Below are 22,768 nucleotides of genomic sequence, written 5' to 3' on the forward strand. Positions count from 1 at the left end.
GAGTGATGAAAAGAGTGACTTACCCTGGCGGAAATGAGGAGATCATTCATCCTTTTGCGGCACTGGGTGGCTGTCCTCCTCTGCAGGCATTAGCGCTGACCACCGCTGCCACCACCTCCCAAGCCGGGTTGGTGACATTGCTACCCATCCTGCGGCCAGAGCGGGGCTAGAAGACCAGAGTCACCACGGTAGCACGAAACACACTCCTAGTGAATGAACAGCTTGATTTACAACACGCTTAATGGAAAAGAAAATGAGACCCTGTGTAAAACAGGATGTCAATTTATTATAAGCACATTTCACCAGGATCATTTTCGCCCATATTGTATTTTTATAACATATTAAATATTCTTCAATCATAAATGATGAAAGAATGGGTAATATAAAATAAAATCCTGATACTGTGAATGTTTTGGTAGTGAATTGCACACAAATAAGATCAATCACTGCCAGAGGTACTTGTTTGTGTAAAATTATATATTAAAATTCTTACATCTATGCACATTTCCTGTCTGCAAAATATTATTTCCTGTTGTCACGTTTTTGTCAGCCTTTTTCTATTTTATGACCAAATTTCCCATTGGATTTTCCACCATCATGGTTTTGTAAGGAACCAATCAAATCATTCAAAATGCATTTTCAAAAAAAGCTGATTCTCTTATCATTTTCCTGAGAGTTATACTCATAAGAACTGGTTTGTGTTACCCCCTCTGCATAGGAATCCACATGTAAAAAATAATCTATCTTTTAAAAAAATATATTTTTCAGACCTGTGGCTCATGAAGAAGAAAGGATCAAGGTTCTGTACAATTCTGATTTCAGTTTTCATCAGCGATTGTATGCATACTTGGATGATGATGTTCAACATCTCCATCTCCATGAGCCCCTGCATGATATTATAAAGCAACCTTTGCTGTATGTCAGGGACATGACTCCTCAGGATTGCTTTCAGGCATTGTGTAGGTGAGATCTTCCTTTGCATATATAATTAATTGAAATGTTGCATTTAATGGGCAATCTGAATGAGATCATCAACTTTCTAGATTTCTCTTTGTCATAAAGCTTTAATTTTTGTCCACTTTTAAAATGTCTCCGTGCAGTGTAGCTGCTGCCGTTCAAGAGAACATGAAGGAAGTAAGTTCTCAGAATTTTATTAATTGATCTAGTTTGGAAAATGTGCAAGAATGGTCTCAGGCACCTTGTCTGCTAACTTTTATTCTCTTTGGGGACATGCTTGCATAGTTAAAGGATGGAAGTTGCCATGTTGTTAAATCACAGGCACAAATATGGGCCAAAGCCAATATTTGGGAAAGCTAAATCAGCACATCATATTAAACAACTATCTATTCATTCTAACTGACACTCCAAATATAGAGTAGAAAATAATGTCAAAGATCAAAACTTTTAACAATGAAGTTAATTTAAATGCCACTTAACTGAGTCACAGCATGTACACAGTGGGTACCTCTTCATATTACCGCAGCTGTTAGACAAGTATAAGACGTACGATAGAGGGTAAAGGTACATTGAATGTTAACTTTGGTTCAGAGGTGGCACTCTTGCCTGAATCAGAAGGATGTGGGTCCAAGTCTTACTCCAGAGATTTGATCATATAATCCAGCCTGACACTTAATTCAATACAGTACTGAGGGAATTCTGTGCTAGAAGAGGTGCCATCATTTGGGTGAGATGTTAAATCCAGACAATCTGTTATCATTTGGTGGTAAAGAAAATCTCAAGGCACTATTTGAAGAAAAACAGGAAAACTCTCCAATATCCTATTCAACATTTATTCCATAACCAAAATAACCAAAACAGATTATCTGGTTGCTTCTTTCATTGCTGTTTGTGGGATATTGCTGTGTTCAAATTTGCTGTTGAATTTCATCCAATGAGCACACTTCAGAAGTTCTTAAGTGGATGTTTTGCAGTTTGGAACATCCCAAGTTTGTAAAAGGCACTATATAAATGCAAGTTCTTTCATTCTATTGTCTCAAACCTTTTGGTTGCACACCATCCAGTTAAGAAGAAGCAAAAATGTAATCCATCTCAGTTTTTGAATAAGCTCCAAAAACAAGGGGATGATGATGTCATTGTCATGTCACTTAACTAGTAATCCAGCAGCTCAGCCTAATTCTTTGGGGGCACAAATTCAAATCCCACCACAACAACTGGTGGAATTTAAATTCAACTAATAAAATCTGGAATTAAAAGCTAGTAATGGTGACCATGATGGCTATCATTGATTGTTGTAAAAACCTTCCTGGTTCATTAATGCCCTATAGGGAAGGAAATCTGCCATCCTTGCCTGGTCTGGTCTGCATGTGACTCCAGACCCACAGCAATGGGTTGACTCTTAACTGCCCCGTGTAACAGCCTAGCAAGCCACTCACTTCACGGACAATTAGGGATGGGCAACAATGCTGGCTTTGTCGGTGATACCCACATCCCATGAAAGAATAAATAAAACTTCCATGCCTAAATCTTTGCATAAAGGTGCACTTTGCAAAATATACTTTTAAAACTTTCAACTTCTCTTTTGCAAGATCAACAAAAATTGCTTGACTTAGAAGCATGCAGCAAGTCTGCCTGAATGATTTCTTTCTACTAAACAGGCCATCAGGACACATTTGACGATTACCCAGAATGTGTTGTGTGCTTCCCCTTGATGACACAGTCGAGATCAGGAATCTGTCATATAGGGAATTAGAAGTTCACAAACAAAGAATGCTGTGACATCCAGCTGCCTCATCACTGAAACTACTCAAAACAAATACTCTCAAAATTTGGTTGTGTAGCTCCTGTATTTTTGGTGCCACGGGTGCTGTTTATAGTCCAAATTGGTGTCCGCACCACATGTGCACACTTCTGTGCAGGATGCAATTTTGGGTAGGTTTTTAATGCAGGTGTTGGGAATGTGCGCTGCAAGTATGCAAAATAGGCAGTTTGTGATGTCCGTCAATGTGTAATGTTGCTTTTATGCTAGCAGTGCCTTTTTCAATCTTGACGTTTCAGCTAATGCCCTCAATATTGCACAGCTGAACATGTATTCAGCAGCAACAAGGACCCCCACCAGCGTCATTTAAAGAGATCATTCACCTTCAGGGAACCTTCAGGCTAGTTGTTGATTGTGTTTTGCTGGCTATTGCTGAATATGTAGCAGTGCTATGTGTTTTCTACTGTTACTTAAAATTGCTGCAGTCTCTGGAGAGTGGCATGAGCTGAAGATCTTCGCTCACTTCAAGGATTCTACTCAGACTACTTGCTCCCAGCCATGGGTGTTGTTGTTTCCATCCTCCTTGCCCTGCAGCATGATAGGGAGAATGAGCAGAGGCGGCATTCAAGGAGGACCAGCTGTTAGAAAGTGGAGGAGATGAACAGCCAGTGCGCCAAATCCACTTTGGGTCCTTAAGGAGCAATTCTCCTCCCTCAACCTCAGTGAGGAACAATATGTGCAACATTTCTATTTCACTAAGGAAGGTTCTCACTGAAACCAGTCACTTGTTACAGGCAGCCACAGAACAAGGTGAGGATAGCACTGCCAGTGGCTTTGAAGGTGGCAGTGGCCATGCATTTCATCGCATGTGTCTCCTTCCAGGTTGGAGCAGGCGATATTTCCAACATCGCACAGTTTTCCCCTCTACTGTTGCATAAGGGAGGTCACTGAAGCTGAACATATTTCATTTTCTCTTGCCAAAGAGGAGCAGGTGCTTCTTGTATGTAATAGTGTAGGCCCCAGCATTGATCTTTGTGACATCCCAATGGTTATGTCCAGCCAACTTGAAAATGCCCCATTTATCCATACTCTCTGCTTTCCGTCCATTAACCAACCCATCATCCAAGCTAATATATTACTCCCAACCCCATAAGCCCTTATTTTGAGAGATTTTTATAGGCACTATCCGCTATTTTCCCTGTATCTACCCTGTTATTTACATCCTTAAAACACTCCAATAAATTTGTCAGAGAAAATCATAATTTTATTAAAGTGAAATTGTATAAGTGCTTTGTTGGCACATCCTTTATGATAGAGTCCAGCACTTTTCTGATGACTTATGCCAGACTACTTATCCTGTAATTTCACTCTCCCTCCTTTCTTGAATAGCAGTGCTACACTTACTACTTCCCAACTCACTGGCTAGGATTTTGCCCTTGTCGGGCAGGCTCGGCGGGGGCGAGTGGGGGCGGTCGGGAAGCTGACCGCCGCCTGCGATCAGGGCCAGACTGCGATTTCACGCTGGCGGGCCAATTAAGCACTGCCCAGCGTGAAATGCATGCTGCAGCGCTCAGCACTGCCTGTGTGTTGGTGGGGCTGGGGGGGGGGTGTGGAGGGCAAGCATGCAAAGTTTCCTACATGCGCACAGGAAAAGCTCCCTGAGGCACAGAGCTGCCTCAGGGAGCTGAAGATATGAAAAATCAAAAATAAAGATTTCAAGAATGCTACAAAACATGTCCCTGCTCATGTGGCTCTGTCACATGAGCAGGGACATGTCATTAATGTAAAGTTAAAATTTTTATTTTATTTTTAATTGCTGCTGGAAACCTCATCCCACCCATGGATGAGGTTTCCTAAAAAATGCAAAGGCCGCTTGGCCTTTTCTCCTGCCCACCAACGGTAAGGTTGGATGGGTAGTGAAAAATTACATTTAATTGGTAATTTAATGGCCTTAATAGGCCTGTTAATTGTCGGCAGGCACGCTGCTGACTCGCGCGCGCGCCCGCCGACCAAAATACCACGTCATTTTACACTCATTGGGGTCGGGCGCACGCCCGCCCGATGAGGTAAAAATTCTGGCCATTAGGTCCGGTCTAGACTCTAGAGGATTTTGGAAGATCACAACCTATGCATCATTATTTTTGCAGCCATCTCTTTTAGAACCCTAGAATATAGGCAATCAGGTCCAGGGGATTTGTCAGTTTTTAGTCCCATTAACTTCTCTACTACTTTTCCTCTGCTGGTATTAATTACTTTAAGTTCCTCAGCCTTATTGGTTCCCCACTATTTTTGGTGTGTTTTTGTGTCTTCTACTGTGAAGCCAGATGCAAAATATTTGTTTAATGTGTCTGTCATCTCGTTATGATTGCTTCCATCTCAGCCTCCAACGTGTATTTTTGTTACTTTTTTCCTTTTTACATTCCTTAAGGAGCTATTACAATCTAATTTTATATCCCTTGCTAGTTTAGACTCATATTTTATTTTTCTCCCTCTGCCAATTTTTTGGCTATGCTTTTCCAATTTCTGAACTCTGCCAAATCCTTAGGCTACAATTATTCACAACATTAAAAGCTTTTTTTTTTAAATCTAATACCATCTAAACATCTTTAGCTAGCCAGGGATGGATCATAAAACAAAAACAGAATTACCTGGAAAAGCTCAGCAGGTCTGGCAGCATCGGCGGAGAAGAAAAGAGTTGACGTTTCGAGTCCTCATGACCCTTCAACAGAACTGAGTAATATTAGGAGAGGGGTGAAATATAAGCTGGTTTAAGGTCCGGTGGGGGGGGGGGGGGGGGGGGGGGGCGCGTTGGTTGTAGGGACAAGCAAGCAGTGATAGGAGCAGATAATCAAAAGATGTCACAGAAAAAGGAACAAAGAGGTGTTGAAGGTGGTGATATTATCTAAACAAATGTGCTAATTAAGAATGGATGGCAGGACACTCAAGGTACAGCTCTAGTGGGGGTGGGGTGGAAAGACTAAACAGGGCATTAAAGGTATAGATTTAAAAATAATGGAAATAGGTGGGAAAAGAAAAATCTATATAAATTATTGGAAAAAACAAAAGGGAGGGGGAAGAAACGGAAAGGGGGTGGGGATGGAGGAGGGAGTTCAAGATCTAAAGTTGTTGAATTCAATATTCAGTCCGGAAGGCTGTAAAGTGCCTAGTCGGAAGATGAGGTGCTGTTCCTCCAGTTTGCGTTAGGCTTCACTGGAACAATGCAGCAAGCCAAGGACAGACATGTGGGCAAGAGAACAGGGTGGAGTGTTAAAATGGCAAGCGACAGGGAGGTTTGGGTCTTTCTTGCGGACAGACCGCAGGTGTTCTGCAAAGCGGTCGCCCAGTTTACGTTTGGTCTCTCCAATGTAGAGGAGACCGCATTGGGAGCAAGAATGCAGTAGACTAAGTTAGGGGAAATGCAAGTGAAATGCTGCTTCACTTGAAAGGAGTGTTTGGGCCCTTGGACGGTGAGGAGAGAGGAAGTGAAGGGGCAGGTGTTGCATCTTCTGCGAGGGCATGGGGAGGTGCCATAGGTGGGGGTTGAGGAGTAGGGGGTGATGGAGGAGTGGACCAGGGTGTCCCGGAGGGAACGATCCCTACGGAATGCCGCCAGGGGAGTGAAGGGAAGATGTGTTTGGTGGTGGCATCATGCTGGAGTTGGCGAAAATAGCGGAGGATGATCCTTTGAATGCGGAGGCTGGTGCGGTGATATGTGAGGACAAGGAGGACCCTATCATGTTTCTGGGAAGGAGGAGAAGGTGTGAGGGCGGATCAACGGGAGATGGGCCGGACACGGTTGAGGGCCCTGTCAATGACCATGGGTGGAAAACCTCGGTTAAGGAAGAAGGAGGACATGTCAGAAGAACTGTTTTTGACAGTAGCATCATCAGAACAGATGCGACGGAGGCGAAGGAACTGAGAAAGAGAATGGGATGGAGTCCTTACAGGAAGCGGGGTGTGAGGAGCTGTAGTTGAGGTAGCTGTGGGAGTCCGTAGGCTTGTAATGGATATTGGTGGACAGTCTATCACCAGAAATTGAGACAGAGAGGTCAAGGAAGGGAAGGGAAGTGTCAGAGATGGACCATGTGAAAATGATGGAGGGGTGGAAATTGGAAGCAAAATTGATGAATTTTTCCAGGTCCCGACGAGAGCATGAAGCAGCACTGAAGTAATCATCGATGTACCGGAGAAAGAGTTGTGGGAGGGGGCCGGAGTAGGACTGGAACAAGGAATGTTCCACATACCCCATAAAGAGACAGGCATAGCTGGGGCCCATGCGGGTACCCATCGCCACACCTTTTATTTGGAGGAAGTGAGAGGAGTTAAAGGAGAAATTGTTCAGTGTGAGAACAAGTTCAGCCAGACAGAGGAGAGTAGTGGTGGATGGGGATTGTTCGGGCCTCTGTTCAAGGAAGAAGCTAAGGGCCCTCAGACCATCCTGGTGGGGGATGGAGGTGTAGAGGGATTGGACGTCCATGGTGAAGACGAAGCGGTTGGGGCCTGGAACTGGAAATTGTTGATGTGACGTAAGGTGTCAGAGGAATCATGGATGTAGGTGGGAAGGGACTGGACAAGGGGAGAGAGAAGGGAGTCAAGATAACGAGAAATGAGTTCCGTGGGGCAGGAACAGGCTGACACGATCGGTCTGCCGGGACAGTTCTGTTTGTGGATTTTGGGTAGGAGGTAGAAGCGGGCCGTCCGAGGTTGGGTGACTATCAGGTTGGAAGCTGTGGGAGGAAGATCTCCAGAGGAGATGAGGTCAGTGACAGTCCTGGAAACAATGGCTTGATGTTCAGTGGTGGGGTCATGGTCCAGGGAGAGGTAGGAGGAAGTGTCTGCGAGTTGACGCTCAGCCTCCGCGAGGTAGAGGTCAGTGCGCCAGACAACACAGCACCACCCTTGTCAGCGGGTTTGATGACAATGTTGGGGTTGGACCTGAGAGAACGGAGTGCAGTAAGTTCAGAGAGAGACAGATTAGAATGGGTGAGAGGAGCAGAGAAATTGAGACGACTAATATCACGCCGACAGTTCTCAATGAAAAGATCAAGAGAAGGTAAGAATCCAGAGGGAGGGGTCCAGGTGGATGGATCATGTTTTGTGCAGAGTTTTTGTCTCAATGGAATGCATTTTGATTGAGAATTCCGAATTATTTCTTTAAATGTGTGCCAGTTGCTGGTCTACCTTCATACCTTTTAATCTATTTTTCTCATTCAGCCTTAGTCAGCTCACTCTGCATACTTCAGTAATTGATGTAATTTAAGTTCAAGAAAATACTTACTTCGAATTTAAGTACATCGCGCTCAAACTTAATTTTTATTTGTTTGTTGGATGTGGGTGTTGTTGGCAAGGGCAGCAATATTGCACTTTTATTAAGTATAAAATTTGATCATATTATGATCTTAAATCCTAGAGATGGGTAGCAGCTGAATGAAGGGGTGTGGTGGTGAATTGAGCAATGTATGAGACAGTGGCACTGTTGGTATATGGCATTTGAAGATGCATTCACAGACCTTGACTACTTGTGTAAGGTCATTGAACTTCTTACAGCACGGCATTTAAGTGTTGAGTCTCTTTTTATGGAGTGGATGTTAGCCCGAAGGTAGAATCATGCAACTGTCAACACAAATTAGATTACCCCAAAATAAGTACAGCAAATTTCTGTTACATTCTTCTGTCATCTAGTTGCTTGTGGTAACTTATAAAAGTTCAAACATATCAGAAATTCTAGTCTGAGATATTTAGGTGCTCCTTAAACTATGAACAACTGTGTTATACATTTAAAAGCAGATTAGAGAATGCCACCCAGCATTCAAGAAAGCAGCAGAGCATATTGATGTTCCCATGTAGAAGGCAGGTTCATAAAAAGCTTCTGATGGGTTTCCTTGCATGATGTATCAGCTGCACCAGGTGAATTATAATTTGGTCTTTCTTTGTTTCTCAGACTGCAACATATATGCTTTGCCAAGAAGTTAAGAGAAGTAGTCCAGTATGAACTCTTCCCATCAGCAGAAATGGTAAAGACCCTGAGCCGTGAGTTTGGAATCCCAGCCTCTGAAACAGGTCCACTTACCACCAAGAGCATGCCACCACTCAAAGATCAGCTTGCTTTCGAACTTAAACCACCAAAACAGATGCATTATTCTCAGCTGGACATTTTTAATGAAAATTACATACAGAGGAAAATGAATCAAATCTTCACAGATCACATTCAGGTATTAGTTAGGAAAAATCAAAGATTGGATAGTGGCATAGTACAGCAGAATTATTCCAGAGATGATGATTATTATCCCAGGGTTGGTGGGGGTGGTGGTGTAGTGGTAATGGCACTGGAGTAGTAATCTAGAGGCCCAGGCTAATACTCTGGACATGGGTTCAAATTCCACCACAGCGATTAATAAATCCAATTAATAAATCTGGAATTGAAAAGCTAGTCTCAGTAATGTTGACAATGAAACCATTGTCGATTGTTGTAAAAACCCATCTAGTTCACTGAAGTTCTTTAGGGAAGGAAATCTGTTGTCTATACCTGGTCTGACCTACATGTGATTCCAGGACCACGGCAACATGGTTGACTCTTAAATACCCTCTGAAATGGCCTAGTAAGCTAATTAGTTGTATCAAACCATTACAGAAAATTTGATAAGGAATGCAGCCGGACAGACCACCCATCCCTGTCAACCCTGCAAAGTCCTCCTTACTAATATCTGGAGGGCTTGTGCCAAAATTGGGAGAGATGTCCAACAGACTCGTTCTAGTCAAGTTACAACCTGACATAGTCATTGTCACGGAATCATACCATCCCTGGGTATGTACCAAGGGCAGGACAGACCCATCAGAGGTGGCAGCACAGTGGTATACAGTTGGGAGGGAATTGCCTTTGGAGTCCTTAACTTGACTCTGGACTCCATGAAATTTCATGGCATCAGGTCAAACACGGACAAGGAAACCTGCTGCTGATTACCACCTACCATTCCGCCCCTCAGCTGACGAATTAATATTCCTCCATGTTGGACAGCAATTGGAAGAAGCATGGAGGGTGGCAAGGGCACAGAATGTAATCTGGGTGGGGGACTTCAATGTCCGTCACCAGGAGTGGTTGGTAGCACCACTACTGACCGAGCCGGCCGAGTCCTAAAGGACAAAGCTGCTAATGGATCTGTGGCAGGTGGTGAGGGAATGAACAAGTATAAAAAACCTACTTGACCTAATCCTCACCAATCTAGCTGTTGCAGATGCATCTGTCCATGACAGTATTGGTAGGAGTGACCACTGCACAGTTCTTGTGGAAACGAAGTCCCATCTTCACATTGCGGATACCCTTCATTGTGTTGCACGGCATTACCACCGTGCTAAATGGGATAGATTTTGAGCCGATCTAGCAACTCAAAACTGAGCATCCATGAGGTGCTGTGGGCCATCAGCAGCAGCAGAATTGTATTCAACCCCAATCTGTAACCTCACGACCTGGCATATCCCCCACTCTATCATTACCATCAAGCTGGCATACCTAAAAATTAGATGTCAACCTGGTGAAGCTACAACACAGGACCTCTTGAGTGCCAAACAGCATAAGCAGCATGTGACAGAAAGAGCTAAGCGATCCCATAATCAGAGGATCAGATTTAAGCTCTGCAGTCCTGCCACATCCAGTTGGGAAACAATACTGGAGGAGGCAGCTCCACAAATATCCCCATCCTCAATGATGTAGGAGCTCAGTACATCAGTTCAAAAGACAAGACTGAAGCATTTGCTACAATCTTCAGCCGGAAGTGCTAAGTGGATGATCCATCTCGGCCTCCTCCAGTTTTCAACCAGTTCCATTCACTCCACGTGATATCAAGAAACAGCTGAAGGCACTGGATACTGCAAAGGCTATGGGCCGTGACAACATTCCAGCAAAAATACTGAAGAATTGTGCTCTAGAACTAGCCACACCCCAAGCCAAGCTGTTCCAGTACAGCTGCAACACTGGCATCTACCCAGCAAGTTGGAAACTGCCCAGGTATGTCCTGCCCACAAAAATCAGAACAAATCGAACCCGACCAATCACCCCCCCCCATCGGTCTACTCTGGATCATCAGTAGTGATTCAAGAGGTCGTTGACAATGCTATCAAGTGGCATATAGTCAGCAATAACCTGCTCACTGACACTCAGTTTGGGTTCCGCCAAGGCCACTCAGCTCCTGACCTCATTACAGCATTGGTCCAAACATGTACAAAAGAGCTGAACTCCAGAGGTGAGAGTGACTGCCCTTTACATCAAGGGAGCATTTGACTGAGTGTGCCATCTAGGAACCCTAGCAAAGCTGGAGCTAATGGGAATCAGGGGAAAACACTACACTGGTGGGAGTCTTACCAATCACAAAGGAACATGGAAGGTTCAAGGAACATCTCAGTCCTGGGACATTGGTGCAGCAGTTCCTCAGGGTAGTGCACTAAACCCAATCATCTGCTGCTTCATCAATGACCTTGCCACCATCAGAAGGTTAGAGGTGGGCATGTTCACTGGTGATTGTACAATGTTCAGCATCATTCACAACTCCTCAGTTACTGAAGCAGACCATGTCCATATGCAGCAAGACCTGGACAACATTCAAGCTTGGGCTGATAAGTGGCAGTTAACATTCTCACCACACAAGTGCCAGACAATGACCATCTCCAACAAGAGAAAATCTAACCATCTCCCTTAACATTCAATGACATTACCATTACTGAATTCCACTTTCTCAACATCCTGGGGTTACCATTGACCAGAAACTAAACTAAACCAGCCATATAAATATTGTGGCTTCAAGATCTGGGAATTCTGTGGCAAGTAACTCACCTCCTGAATCCCCAAAGCCTGTCCACCATCTACAAGGCTCAAGTCATAAGTGTGATGGAATATTCCCCACTTAGCTGGATGAGTGTAACTCCATCAATACTCAATTAGCTTGACAAAGCAGCCCATTTGATTGGCATCCATCCTTCACCTTAAATCTTCATCCCTCTACCGCTGACGCACAGTGGCAGCAGTGTGTACCAGCTCACCAAGGCTCCTTCGACCACACCTTCCAAACCCATGACCTCTACCACCTCGAAAGATAAGGGCAGCAGGTGCATGGGAAACCACCACCTGCAAATTCCCCTCCAAGCTACACAGCATCCTGACTTGGAAATATATTGCCGTTCCTTCACTGTCGCTGGGTCAAAATCCTGGAACCCCCTCCCTAACAGCACTGTGGGTGTACCTACACCACAGGGCCTGCAGCAGTTCAAGGCGGCAGCTCACCACCACCTTCTCAAGGGCAATTAGGGATGGGCAATAAATGCTGGCCTAGCCAATGACACCCACACCCCTGTGAAAGAATTAAAAAAAGAAAACAAACTGCAAATATGAATATTACAATCTTCATGGAAAAGAATATTCCAAGTATCTAAGAAAAAGACAAAACATAGAAAATCCCTTCTGTTGCTCCAACACTGCCCAGTATTATTCCTGGGGTTCAATCTAGGCGATAGGTTTAAGACTTGATGCAACATTTGTTTCTTCACTCAAAGAGTTGTGAATATTTGGAATTCTCTACCCAGACAGTTATGGGTGCTCCTTTGTTCAAAATATTTATTTTCTCAGGGAATCAAGGGATATGGGGAAAGTGGATCTAAGGCCAATGATTAGCCATGATTGTATTGAATGGTGGAGCAGGCTCTAGGGTTGCATGTTTTTTTCCTGCTGCTGTATCTTATGCTTTTATGTTCATATTGCAAATAAGTATTGTCACGATCTAGTTGCAAAGGCATAGGTTTCTACCATTAAACTGTGAATAGTTTGCTGTAAAAGTATAGATATGATAAACAAACTGAGGCTGTGGCTCACTGGTGATAAGTGGATACAAAAGAATGTTTCGTTCACTCATGATGTTTCAGTCAAGAAAAATTTAACAGGTAAAATAATTATATTTTGCAACTACCTAAAGAGAAAACACTTTGGATAACCCAGGAAGTTAGCATTAAACATAGGCCTACATTTCAAGGGGACTTTTGCACTGACCCCAACTAACTAGTATTTGGTGAAAGCAGATGCACTCTTGTGATTTCAGGCTAAAGAAGCCTCAGAGTTCAGACACCAGAAGACATTCAGCTTCAGATGGGTTCATGGGGTTAACACAGGAAGGTGAAATATTTACAAATGCAGGTATTCCACCCTGTTGTCTTCCCCCTCTTCAAATGCAACTAAATCATTTGAGTATAACATTTTTGCATGTTCCAGGCTAACATTGATGCAGTTTACCAAGCTAGCAAAAAGCTGAAGAAAACCAAGCTAGGAGCAATCGCAGCTATGCCTCCTGAAGGAAAAGCAGTGCACATCTACTCCAGTCAGGCCTTAAATTCTGCTGAGCAGGCAAAGGAACTGCTGCGGCGGAAAATAGCCGAGGTAGGGATCAACGTATTTGACATATGTTACACACTGGTTTTTATGTCTTGAGTCTATGAGTTCACTAGTCGAGTAAACTCAAATTACGTACCTTCACATACACTTGTTAGTTGATGCTCGCTATCAATAATGGAGAGAGACCGACATAAGAACAAACTGTGATTGTTTATTGCAACAGAGGGCAGAGCACTAAATCCTTGTGTGCTCCCACAACCACCTCCAGCTCTAGACTTAATTAACCAGTATCCCAAGCTGTACATTGATTGGTCAGTACTGTCACATGGTTAGTCCACTTGCATTCTCTTAAAGGTACATGGTACTCCACTTTACCACATCCCTCCCCTTAAAAAATACAGTTGACAAACTCATTTACAGTAGTAACTACTTACAAATCAAGTCTCTCAGGAGGCTATCTCGGATATGTTGAGCATCGCAGTTCAACAACCTCGGCTGGATTTTCCGAGACCTTTCCAGGGGACAGTTGTCCACTAGGTTCCTCAGTGGAAATTGGCAGGTTTGTCTCCCCGACCCCCTCAGGCCCCACCGGTACTTCCAAATCATGTGACCTGTCCTCTACATTTGGAACAGACTCAAGTGTAGATGAAAACTGAATTTCTTCTTGTGGGACTGGCGTTCTTTTGCGAAGATGATCCATGTGTTGTCTAATTTTTCAGCAATAACCAGTTACTGCACTCACCTTGCTTAACAGCCAATTGGGCCCATCTCCAAAGTTCTTCGTGAGGACCGCATCTCCCACCGTGAAAGTTCTTTCGTGACCATGACCATCATGCCTGGTCTTCTGCGCCTCTTGGCTTTTCTCCACTCTCCCCTCTAAATTCAGCCAGTTAAGGGTCAGACAGGTGCGGAGACGTCTCTTGATTAGTAGTTCTGCAGGGGCAATGCTGGTCATTGTGTTTGGCATGCTCCGGTATGCAAACAAGAACCGGGACAATCTCGTGCTGATGAAATTCCCTTCCGTCTTTTTCATCCCGGATTTAAAAGTTTGGACTGCCCGCTCAGCCAAACCTTTCAGTGCTGGGTGGTAGAATGAGGTTTTGATATGGGTAATGCCGTTAAGGGTCGTGAACCTGTGGAACGCCCTGCTGGTAAAAGCTGTCGTTGTCGAGGTCCTCCGGCAACCCATGCACTGCAAAACTCTGCTGCAAATGGTCTATGGTGGCAGCCGACGTGGGCAACCGGACTTCATGGACGTCCATCCATTTGGAGTGGGAGTCAAATCAGTGAAAGGAACATTGTGCCCAAGAAGGGTCCCATGTAATCGACGTGGAGGAGCACCCTTGGCTGCCCCAGCCATTCCTATGGGTGCAATGGAGCTAAGCGGGGGAGCTTTTGCACCTGGTGGCATTGAGGACAGCTTTTGACCAGGGTTTCGATATCCAAGTCCATGCCTGGCCACCACAAATAGCTGCATGTGAGCATCTTCATTCTGCTAATGCCCGGGTGAGCGCTATGTAACTCGGCTAATAACGGCCTTCGCCCCTTCGGGGGCACGATAACCCTTGCTCCCCAGAGTAATATGCCATCTTGGCAGGAGAGTTCATATTTGTGATCAGAATAGGGCTTCATCTCCTCGGATTTAGATCCACCTGACCAACCTGCTCCCAGACATTAGACAATAGTGGGTCCCAGCTTGTCCACTCACTGATTTGTCTGGTCTGAACAGGGGAGGAATTCAGAAAATTTAGCACTAGGACGAGTTCCTGGAGAATCAGCGTATCCCCATTATTAGCTGGCAGGGGAAGGCGGCTTAGTGTGTCAGCATGTGCGATTTGACTATCTGAACGGTGAACGAAAGTGTATTCATAGGCGGCTAATATTAGTGTCCATCTCTGGATGTGAGCCAATGCGATAGGGGATATCACTTTATCTTCTCCAAGTTATCTCAGTTAGGGGCTTGTGGTCAGTTATGATATGGAAATGGCGACCGTGGCAATATTGATGAAACTTCCAGAGACCAAACACAATAGATAAGCCCTCTTTTTCAATTTGGGAATATCGTCGCTCTGCGACACTGAGTGTGCGAGATGTGTGACCAATGGGTCATTTGGAGCCTTCCACGATCCGATGTGAAAGGACAGCCCCTATTCCATAAGGGGACACATCACATGTTAAAATGAATTCCTTCTTGGGGTCAAAGTGGACCAATGAGGCTGACGATCTTAACAATCGCTTCACTTTCAGGAAAGCATCCTGGTGCGGGGCTTGCCAACTCCATTCCTGGTTCTTCTTAAGTAGGCCGTACAATGGGGCCCGCACAGTCAAGAATTTTGGGAGGTATCGTCCATAATAGTTTACCATGCCTAAGAAGGCCCTAAGCTCTGTGGTATTCCTCAGCGCGGGTGCCTCACAAATGGCCTGGACTTTTTCTTCCACAGGATGCAGGTCCTGTGCATCAACCTTGTGGCCCAAGTAAACTACCTCCTTTGCTTGGAACAGACACTTCTATCGTTTTAAACGTACCCCGACTTGTGCGAAGCGTTTGAGCACCTCTTCTAGATTTGCTAAGTGTTCATCGTCGGTCAGTCCCGTGACTAATACATCATCCAAGTAAACGACAACATGGGGCAATCCTTGAAGCAAGTTTTCCATCGTTCTTTGGAAAATAGCACACGCCGAGGAGAACCCAAAGGGTAGACGTGTGAATTGATACAAAACTCGGTGTGTGTTAATGGTGACAAATTCCCTAGAGTCCTTTACCAATGCTACCTGCTGGTAGACATGGCTCATGTCTAATTTCAAATATGTGGTGTCCCCTGCCAACTTCAAATACAATTCCTCAATCTTGGGTATTGGGTGATTGTCAAGTTTGGCCACTTTATTGACAGTTAGCTTATAGTTACTGCATAAACGCATGCTTTGGTCCGGCTTCAGTACAGATATGATGGGTGCCGCCCACTCAGAAAATTGCACTGGTTGTAGGACCCCAATTTTTCCAGTCTGTTCAGTTCGGTTTCTACCTTGTCCCATAGAGCATAAGGGACTGGTCTGGCTCTTATAATCTGGGGGTTGCGTTTGGGTCTACATGAATTCCGGCCTGTAGGCCTCGAATCCTTCCTAACTCATCGTTGAAAACGGAAACATACTTTTGCAACAATTCCTATAAGCCTTTTGTTGTAATTTGAAAAAATTCAGCCCATTTCAATTTAATGTTTTCCGGCCAGTTGCAACGTATTAAGCTGCGGCCCTCTCCAGCAACCACTATCAAGGGCAACCTTTCAGATCGATCTCCATACGTCACTGAGACTTGACGTAACCCTTTCAGTCTTATTTCTTCACCCGTGTATGTTCTCAATTTAGTGTCTGAAACTTCCAATCTTAAACGATGGGTTCCATTATTCAAGTATCTGAATGTATGTTCTCCAATGATGGACATTGACGCTCCAGTATCAACTTCCATCTTAACGGGTTATCCATTGACTATAATGACCACTTGGATTGGCTCAGTTCTACCCACTTTCAGTTTATATAATGAATGGGTATCTGATTCTCTTTCTTCTGGTTCTTCCATGAGACATATTTCACAATTTCTCCCTTTGTCTTTGAAATGCTGTCTCAGCCTATCTCTGTAATGTTGCATTATGTGACCATAGCGGTGGCAGAAAAAGCACCTGACTTGTTTGAATTGTCGATCGCCCACTGGATGCCTGGATGCATTCCTTTCATTCGTTTTGTGGGTTTTCACTGTAGTACTGCTGTTTTTTACTGATCTGTACATAGGGGGCGATTCCCGCCTTTCTGTGGAGTCCGATGTTTTCGCTGCTTTTGTTGCCGGTCTCTCCCACCCTGCCAGATGGACGGCGCCATTTTGTGTATCTCCTATAGCTTCCGAATTTCTAACAGCACTCTCCATGGCTGCGGCTAATTCTAATGCCTTATTGAAGTTTAGATTAGCTTTGACTAACAAACATCTTTGAATAATATCATCTCCAATCCCATATATCAGTAGGTCTGTCAGCATATCACTAATGGACGTTCCAAATTCACAATGGTCAGTTAATGTCTTTAATACGGCAACATAGTCAGCTATTGTCTCCCCTGGAAGGCTATTCCTTGAATTGAACTTGAAGCACTGCATAGTGACTGAGGGCTTTGGTCTCAGGTGGTTTTGTACTATTTTTATTAGCTCATAGAAAGTCTTCAAGTTGGTTGTTAGGTGATGTGAGGCTGTGGATCAGCCTGTGTGTTTTGCTCCCGCATGTGGACAAAAGAATCACCCTCTTCTTTTCCTTCCCCGTAATGTCGTTAGCAAATAAAAAGAACGCTAGGCGTTCGACATACCGACACCAGTCATCTGAAATGGGGTTGAATAGATTGACATGCCCAAACTGTGGCATCTTGAATGACTGCAAGGTGATCACGCTTCCGATGGCTTCCCAGTTAATGGCGAGTTCAGGTGTTTGGCTTACTGCGGCCTTCTTGACTGCCGTCGATTGATTCGTGTTTTGCCTTCTGCAGAGTTGCCCTCTCTCTGGGGTCTCTTTTAATTTTCTGTCTGTAGCCATTTTGCTTGCATATTCCTCTTTAAATGCATTGCAGCTTTAAGAGCAGTCACCATTTAAAAAAAATTCCGTCTCTGCAGCTGCCGGCTTTATTGTGCTGTGTTTCGTGCTCGTTACAGGTTTTGGCAGGATTCCCACGATCGCGATTCTGAAGGGTCTTTTTTTTCTTTTTTTCAAATTTAAAACTGCAGCACTGCTTTCTGATCTGATTGCTGTCTATTTTACAACTTAAGTACAGATTCTCTTTCTAATGTTTTACTCACCTGTCTTGTGGATTATTTTGCTATTTTCACCCTCGTCGCCAGTTTTATGTCTTGAGCCTATGAGTTCACTAGTCGAGTAAACTCAAATTATACGTCTTCATATACACTTGTTAGGTGATGCTCACTATCAATAACAGAGAAAGGATGACATAAGAACAAACTGATTGTTTACTGCAACAGAAGGTAGAGCACTAAATCCTTCCATGCTCTCACAATCACCTCCAGCTCTAGGCTTACGGTTAACCAGTAGCCTGCACTGTATATTGATTGGTCAGTACTGTCACATGGTTAGTCCACTCTTAAAGGTACATGGTACTCAACTTTACCACACTGGTAATAGTCTCATTTGTAAATTAACAATTAACTTCCGACAAAATAAATCAGTCATTTGTGACGGCGAAGGAATTTGTTCCAAAGGTTAAAAATAAACAGCAATAAATGTTCTCAACATCCTTGAACATGGGAAAAATGGGCTAAAGAGACAAAGCATCAGGATGTTGACCACAGCAATAGGGTGCTTTCTTTGATATTACTGCCCTTAATTGAGCAAAGGTTCCTGATCACAATCTGTATCCAGTGATTCCATTTAGAAATTGCATTCCTATGAATGCTGGAGCAAGTTTAGCTGTGGTGACCCATACTGCGCAATAACTCATCTCAGATGTGAAGAATGCCCATTTAGATGAGGTGCCAAAGGGCTGGCAGAGGAATAAAATAAAAATGCCATATCAAGATTAAATGTTTTCTTCTGCATTTTCCAGACCTGAAATACTTCAGTTGATCCCACTTCTGCCCTTGACAGGTATTGCACATCTGTACCTTGAAGGCGTACAGCAATGCTGTACTCCTAGGTGCTCAACCCCACAGCAACCTCAAAGTCACCACACAGGCCATGTGCAAGTTGCCTTTTAATTTACTGCTCATCTATGGCCCCACAAAGAAAATAACAAGGGTCACGTACTTAATTAAATTGCCTCTGCACTCCATGGAAAACTAGAGGGTACATTGTTGCACAGTATGTTGGGGGACAGGAGGTTGGACAAAGAGGAATTCCATAAGGTGATACAATGGTCCCTTTTACTACATCAGGCTGTAAGGGTACAGATTTTACTACCACCCAGTCCCATCCTTACAGATGTCCTGGTGTCAATTACCCAATCCCATTCTATTTTCCAGCCCACCTCGATTGCATTAGCACTGCACACCAGTCGTGTGGAAAAATTGTCTCAGAAAAAAAAACAGGTCCAGGAGCTTTATTTTGATTACATTTCAAGACGACATTAGTTTGTGCAGAGAGCGAGTTCAGTAGAACAAAATTTGTGCCATGCTATGAGGCAGGGGTTGTGAGCTCCATCACACTGAGAGAAGAGTGAATGCTTGCAAGGTGCTGAACTTAAAATTTTGGGAAATACATAAAATATTCAATTTCTAGCTTATATTGTAAAACGTTTTATTTCAAAGTCTTCCTGGCTCCTTTCGCTACAAAGTTTTTTTTAAAACATTGGTATTTATCTAACTCCCAGTGGAAAGAGACCTGATGGATTCCAAAGACTTGTTATTACAAGCAAGGGCACACCAGAATTGATTCAATAAGCAAACCTAACTGAACAAGGGTGTTAGATAAATATTGCATCCAAGAGAAACAAATGCATGCTATATTTATACTGTAAGCTATAGGTTTTTCTTTCCCTTCCCTCCCAAAAAAGATAAATTCATGATTAATTGTATTCTGGGGACTATGTGTGGCAGACAGTGGAAAATTGTGCAAAATGTGTATTTTTCCTGTGTGTACATTTTTAACTATTCTGTCACGCGTTAAGCTACACTTGCATGCCCATATAGCAAGAACTGAAATAATGTTAACCAAAGGTGAATCAGTGGGGTGAGGAGCAAGTTATAGTAGATAATGTAGTTTATATCATGGGCAATTTTTGTCTCACTATCACCATTTTCCAATGTAAATGTAGCAGTGGCTACAAACCTATCACTCACTCGACATCCAAGGCCTGCCAAATGCAATTTTTAAGCGTGTCTTAATTTAGGTGACTAGCACTGCTGTCCAAAACAGACAGATTCCTTGCAAACAATAATTAAATCATGGTCCAATTTTAGTCCTATGCCGAGCCAAAACTCAATGTACACATTCTGCATGGCACTAAATGTCGAGTGGCCTAACCAGCAGTCATCAAAGGGGTCAGTGAAGGCCACTCCAGCAAGACTGAGGTAACCTTTTGTAAATGACTTTAGTGGTGCTGCTGGGAATACAAAAATCTGCTCTTGGCCCCACAAAAATCAACCCGTCCCCTCTTTGCCTCTGCAGCTTCCAGAACAGCCATTGGATTTACTGTCCCCTTTCCTTTCACAAACTGCCCGTCAGGGCTCATTTAGCTTCCTGATTTTATTTTTTGTATGGCCCAGTCATCAACAACATGGGTTGTGAGGTATGGCAGCCCTGTCCATGCAAGACCAAAAATCACCCTCATTGTCTATAACCCTTCCATAAGGACAGGCACACGCCAAAGCTTTATAACATTTATAAAGACCTAAACAACATTTATACAGACATTAACAACATAAGAGTCAATTTATGTCTATTTATTGAACATGTACAGGCATGTATGAAAAATGGTTTTCAATATCTTGTAACAAAATATTAACGTCCATTTGGAAATGGCTTTTCTCCCTCACAGAAGCCAAATCATTACTTCACATACAATCGAGAATTTTTGTCAGCAACTGTGGCTCCTGTGGATGTGGATAATGAGAAAAAGAGAGCAAAAGAAAGATCAAAGACAGCCTGGCTGACCTTTGATGGATTCAGATATCCAGGATTCAAGAGCAGCCTAGAAGCCAATGAACATCCAAAAAAACCTGATGAAGCACGGATAAGCGACCTTAAAAAGGTGTCATCAATGTTCCAATCTTTCAGTAAATGGGTTTTCAGCTTCAGTGTTAAAGTAACTTTACAAAGTATGAATTATATTTAATGCCAGCTCCTAACATTTCTGAAAAGGTAGAAATAGTAAATTTTACTGTTCTACGGGACACACAAGAACAAAAATCATCCAAGAACCAATTTATTATTCTAAAGATAAAGAGCATCAATGTTCAATGAATTAGAAAGCTGCCTTTGAGATTTGAGGGAACAAAACAATGAATATTCCCTTTGGTTTTCCATCACCTTACCTTAAATTCTTAAGAGGAATTAAAGTAATTTATTTGACCCTCAAAAGGATTTAATACATGACTGTCATTTCACACATATGGGGCAGGATTTTACCGTTGGCGAGTGGGGGCAGGGCCCCCTAGCCGATGCGCAAAATGATGCGCGGTGACGTCGGGCGGAACTCCCGACATCACCACGCCCCTTTTAAATTTTCAGGAAGGCGGGAGCGCAACAAAATCAGCTGCGGGCCCACCGACCTGTCAATGGCCAATTGAGACATTGACAGATCAATTAAAGTAATTAGTGGACCTGCCCGTCCAACCTTAAGGTTGGCGGGCAGGCCAGGAGCCCTGGCAGGAAGTAGAAAAAACATGAAACCTCATCCACAGACGGGATGAGGTTTCATGTAGGGTTTTAAAAATTTTAATAAAGTTTTTTTGGAAATTATGAACATGTGCCAACTCATGTGACATTGTCACACGAGGGGACATGTAAGGGATTTTTTTTTTCTATTTTTAATATTTTTGAAACTAGAGGTGATCTCCCTGAGGCAGCACTTAGCCTCAGGAAGATGAGTGCACTCTTGCGTGCGCATGCGCGAAAGAGCGCACTCTCGATTTTGGGATTCCCCCCGCCTGCACAGGGAGTGCATAGTGCTTCCCGCCGGATGTCACACTGGGCGGGCCTTAATTGGCCCGCCCACGTAAAATGGCGCCACACCCACGCCCACACCCAGCCATCAACTTCCCCCGCAACGGGGGGAAAATTCTGCCCATGTAATACATAATCCATTCCATAAAAGAGAGGTAAATTAATTTATGTTTCAGTTATTTGTTTTGAAACTCTCCTGCTGTATATGAACAATTTTGACATGGACATGGAAGGAACATGATTAAAATCCAGCAAATTTTGAGGTGTATAAAATTATGAGGGGTCTAGATAGGGTGGATAGGAAGCACCTATTCCTGTTAGCAGAGAGGTCAACAGCCAGGGGGCAAAGATTTAAAGCAAAATAATTAAAATAGAAGAATTTGAGGGAAGTTGAGTAACTTTTTCACCCAGAGGGTAGAACTCACTGCCTGAAAGCGTATTTAAAAGAATACTTGGATATGTATTTGTAGTGCTGTAAACTACAGGGCTATAGACCAAAAGCTGGAAGGTGGGACTAAACTGGATAGCTGTTTTTCATCCAGCATGGACACAATGGGCTGAATGGTTTCCTCTGTTCTGTAAAGCTTTTGGTTTCTAAATTAAAGAGCAAAAGAAAACTGAGGAAAAACAGGGTGATGCATTAGGACAAGACAGGTTAGGGGAATAGATAGACAACTGTCAAATGCAGGTACAATCTATTTGCTTAATTCAAAGATGTTTAATTCAATTTATCGGATAATTCAACTTTGTTGCACTGATTCCCACTTTTCTTAGAATCATAAAATAGTTACTGCACAGGAGGAGGACACTTGGCCCATTGCCTGTGCTGGCCCTCTGAAAGAGCAATTCACCTAATGCCATTCCCCTGCCTTTTCCATGTATAATGATCCAATTCCCTTTTGAAAGCCTCAACTGACCCTGCCTCCACCACACTGTCAAGCAGTGCATTCCAGACCCTAACCAGCCACTGCATGAAAAAGAGTTTCATGTTACCATTGCTTCTTTTGCCAATTACCTTAAATCTGTGCCCTCTGGTTC

At 43.5% G+C, this 22,768-nt stretch overlaps 1 protein-coding gene across 1 annotated transcript in view; it reads left to right on the plus strand.

Annotated features, from left to right (window-relative positions):
• The window catches only part of cfap92 (cilia and flagella associated protein 92 (putative)), a 122,578-nt gene that overhangs the window by 89,227 nt on the left and 10,583 nt on the right, over positions 1-22,768 (plus strand). The window contains exons 9-12 of the mRNA XM_078543038.1: positions 769-963; positions 8,658-8,928; positions 12,966-13,130; positions 20,604-20,870. Coding sequence (XP_078399164.1) covers positions 769-963; positions 8,658-8,928; positions 12,966-13,130; positions 20,604-20,870 — 898 coding nt within the window. The remainder of the gene's footprint in view (positions 1-768; positions 964-8,657; positions 8,929-12,965; positions 13,131-20,603; positions 20,871-22,768) is intronic.

Source organism: Cetorhinus maximus, chromosome 6 (genome assembly GCF_964194155.1).
Source record: "Cetorhinus maximus chromosome 6, sCetMax3.hap1.1, whole genome shotgun sequence".
Lineage (NCBI taxonomy): Eukaryota > Metazoa > Chordata > Chondrichthyes > Lamniformes > Cetorhinidae > Cetorhinus > Cetorhinus maximus.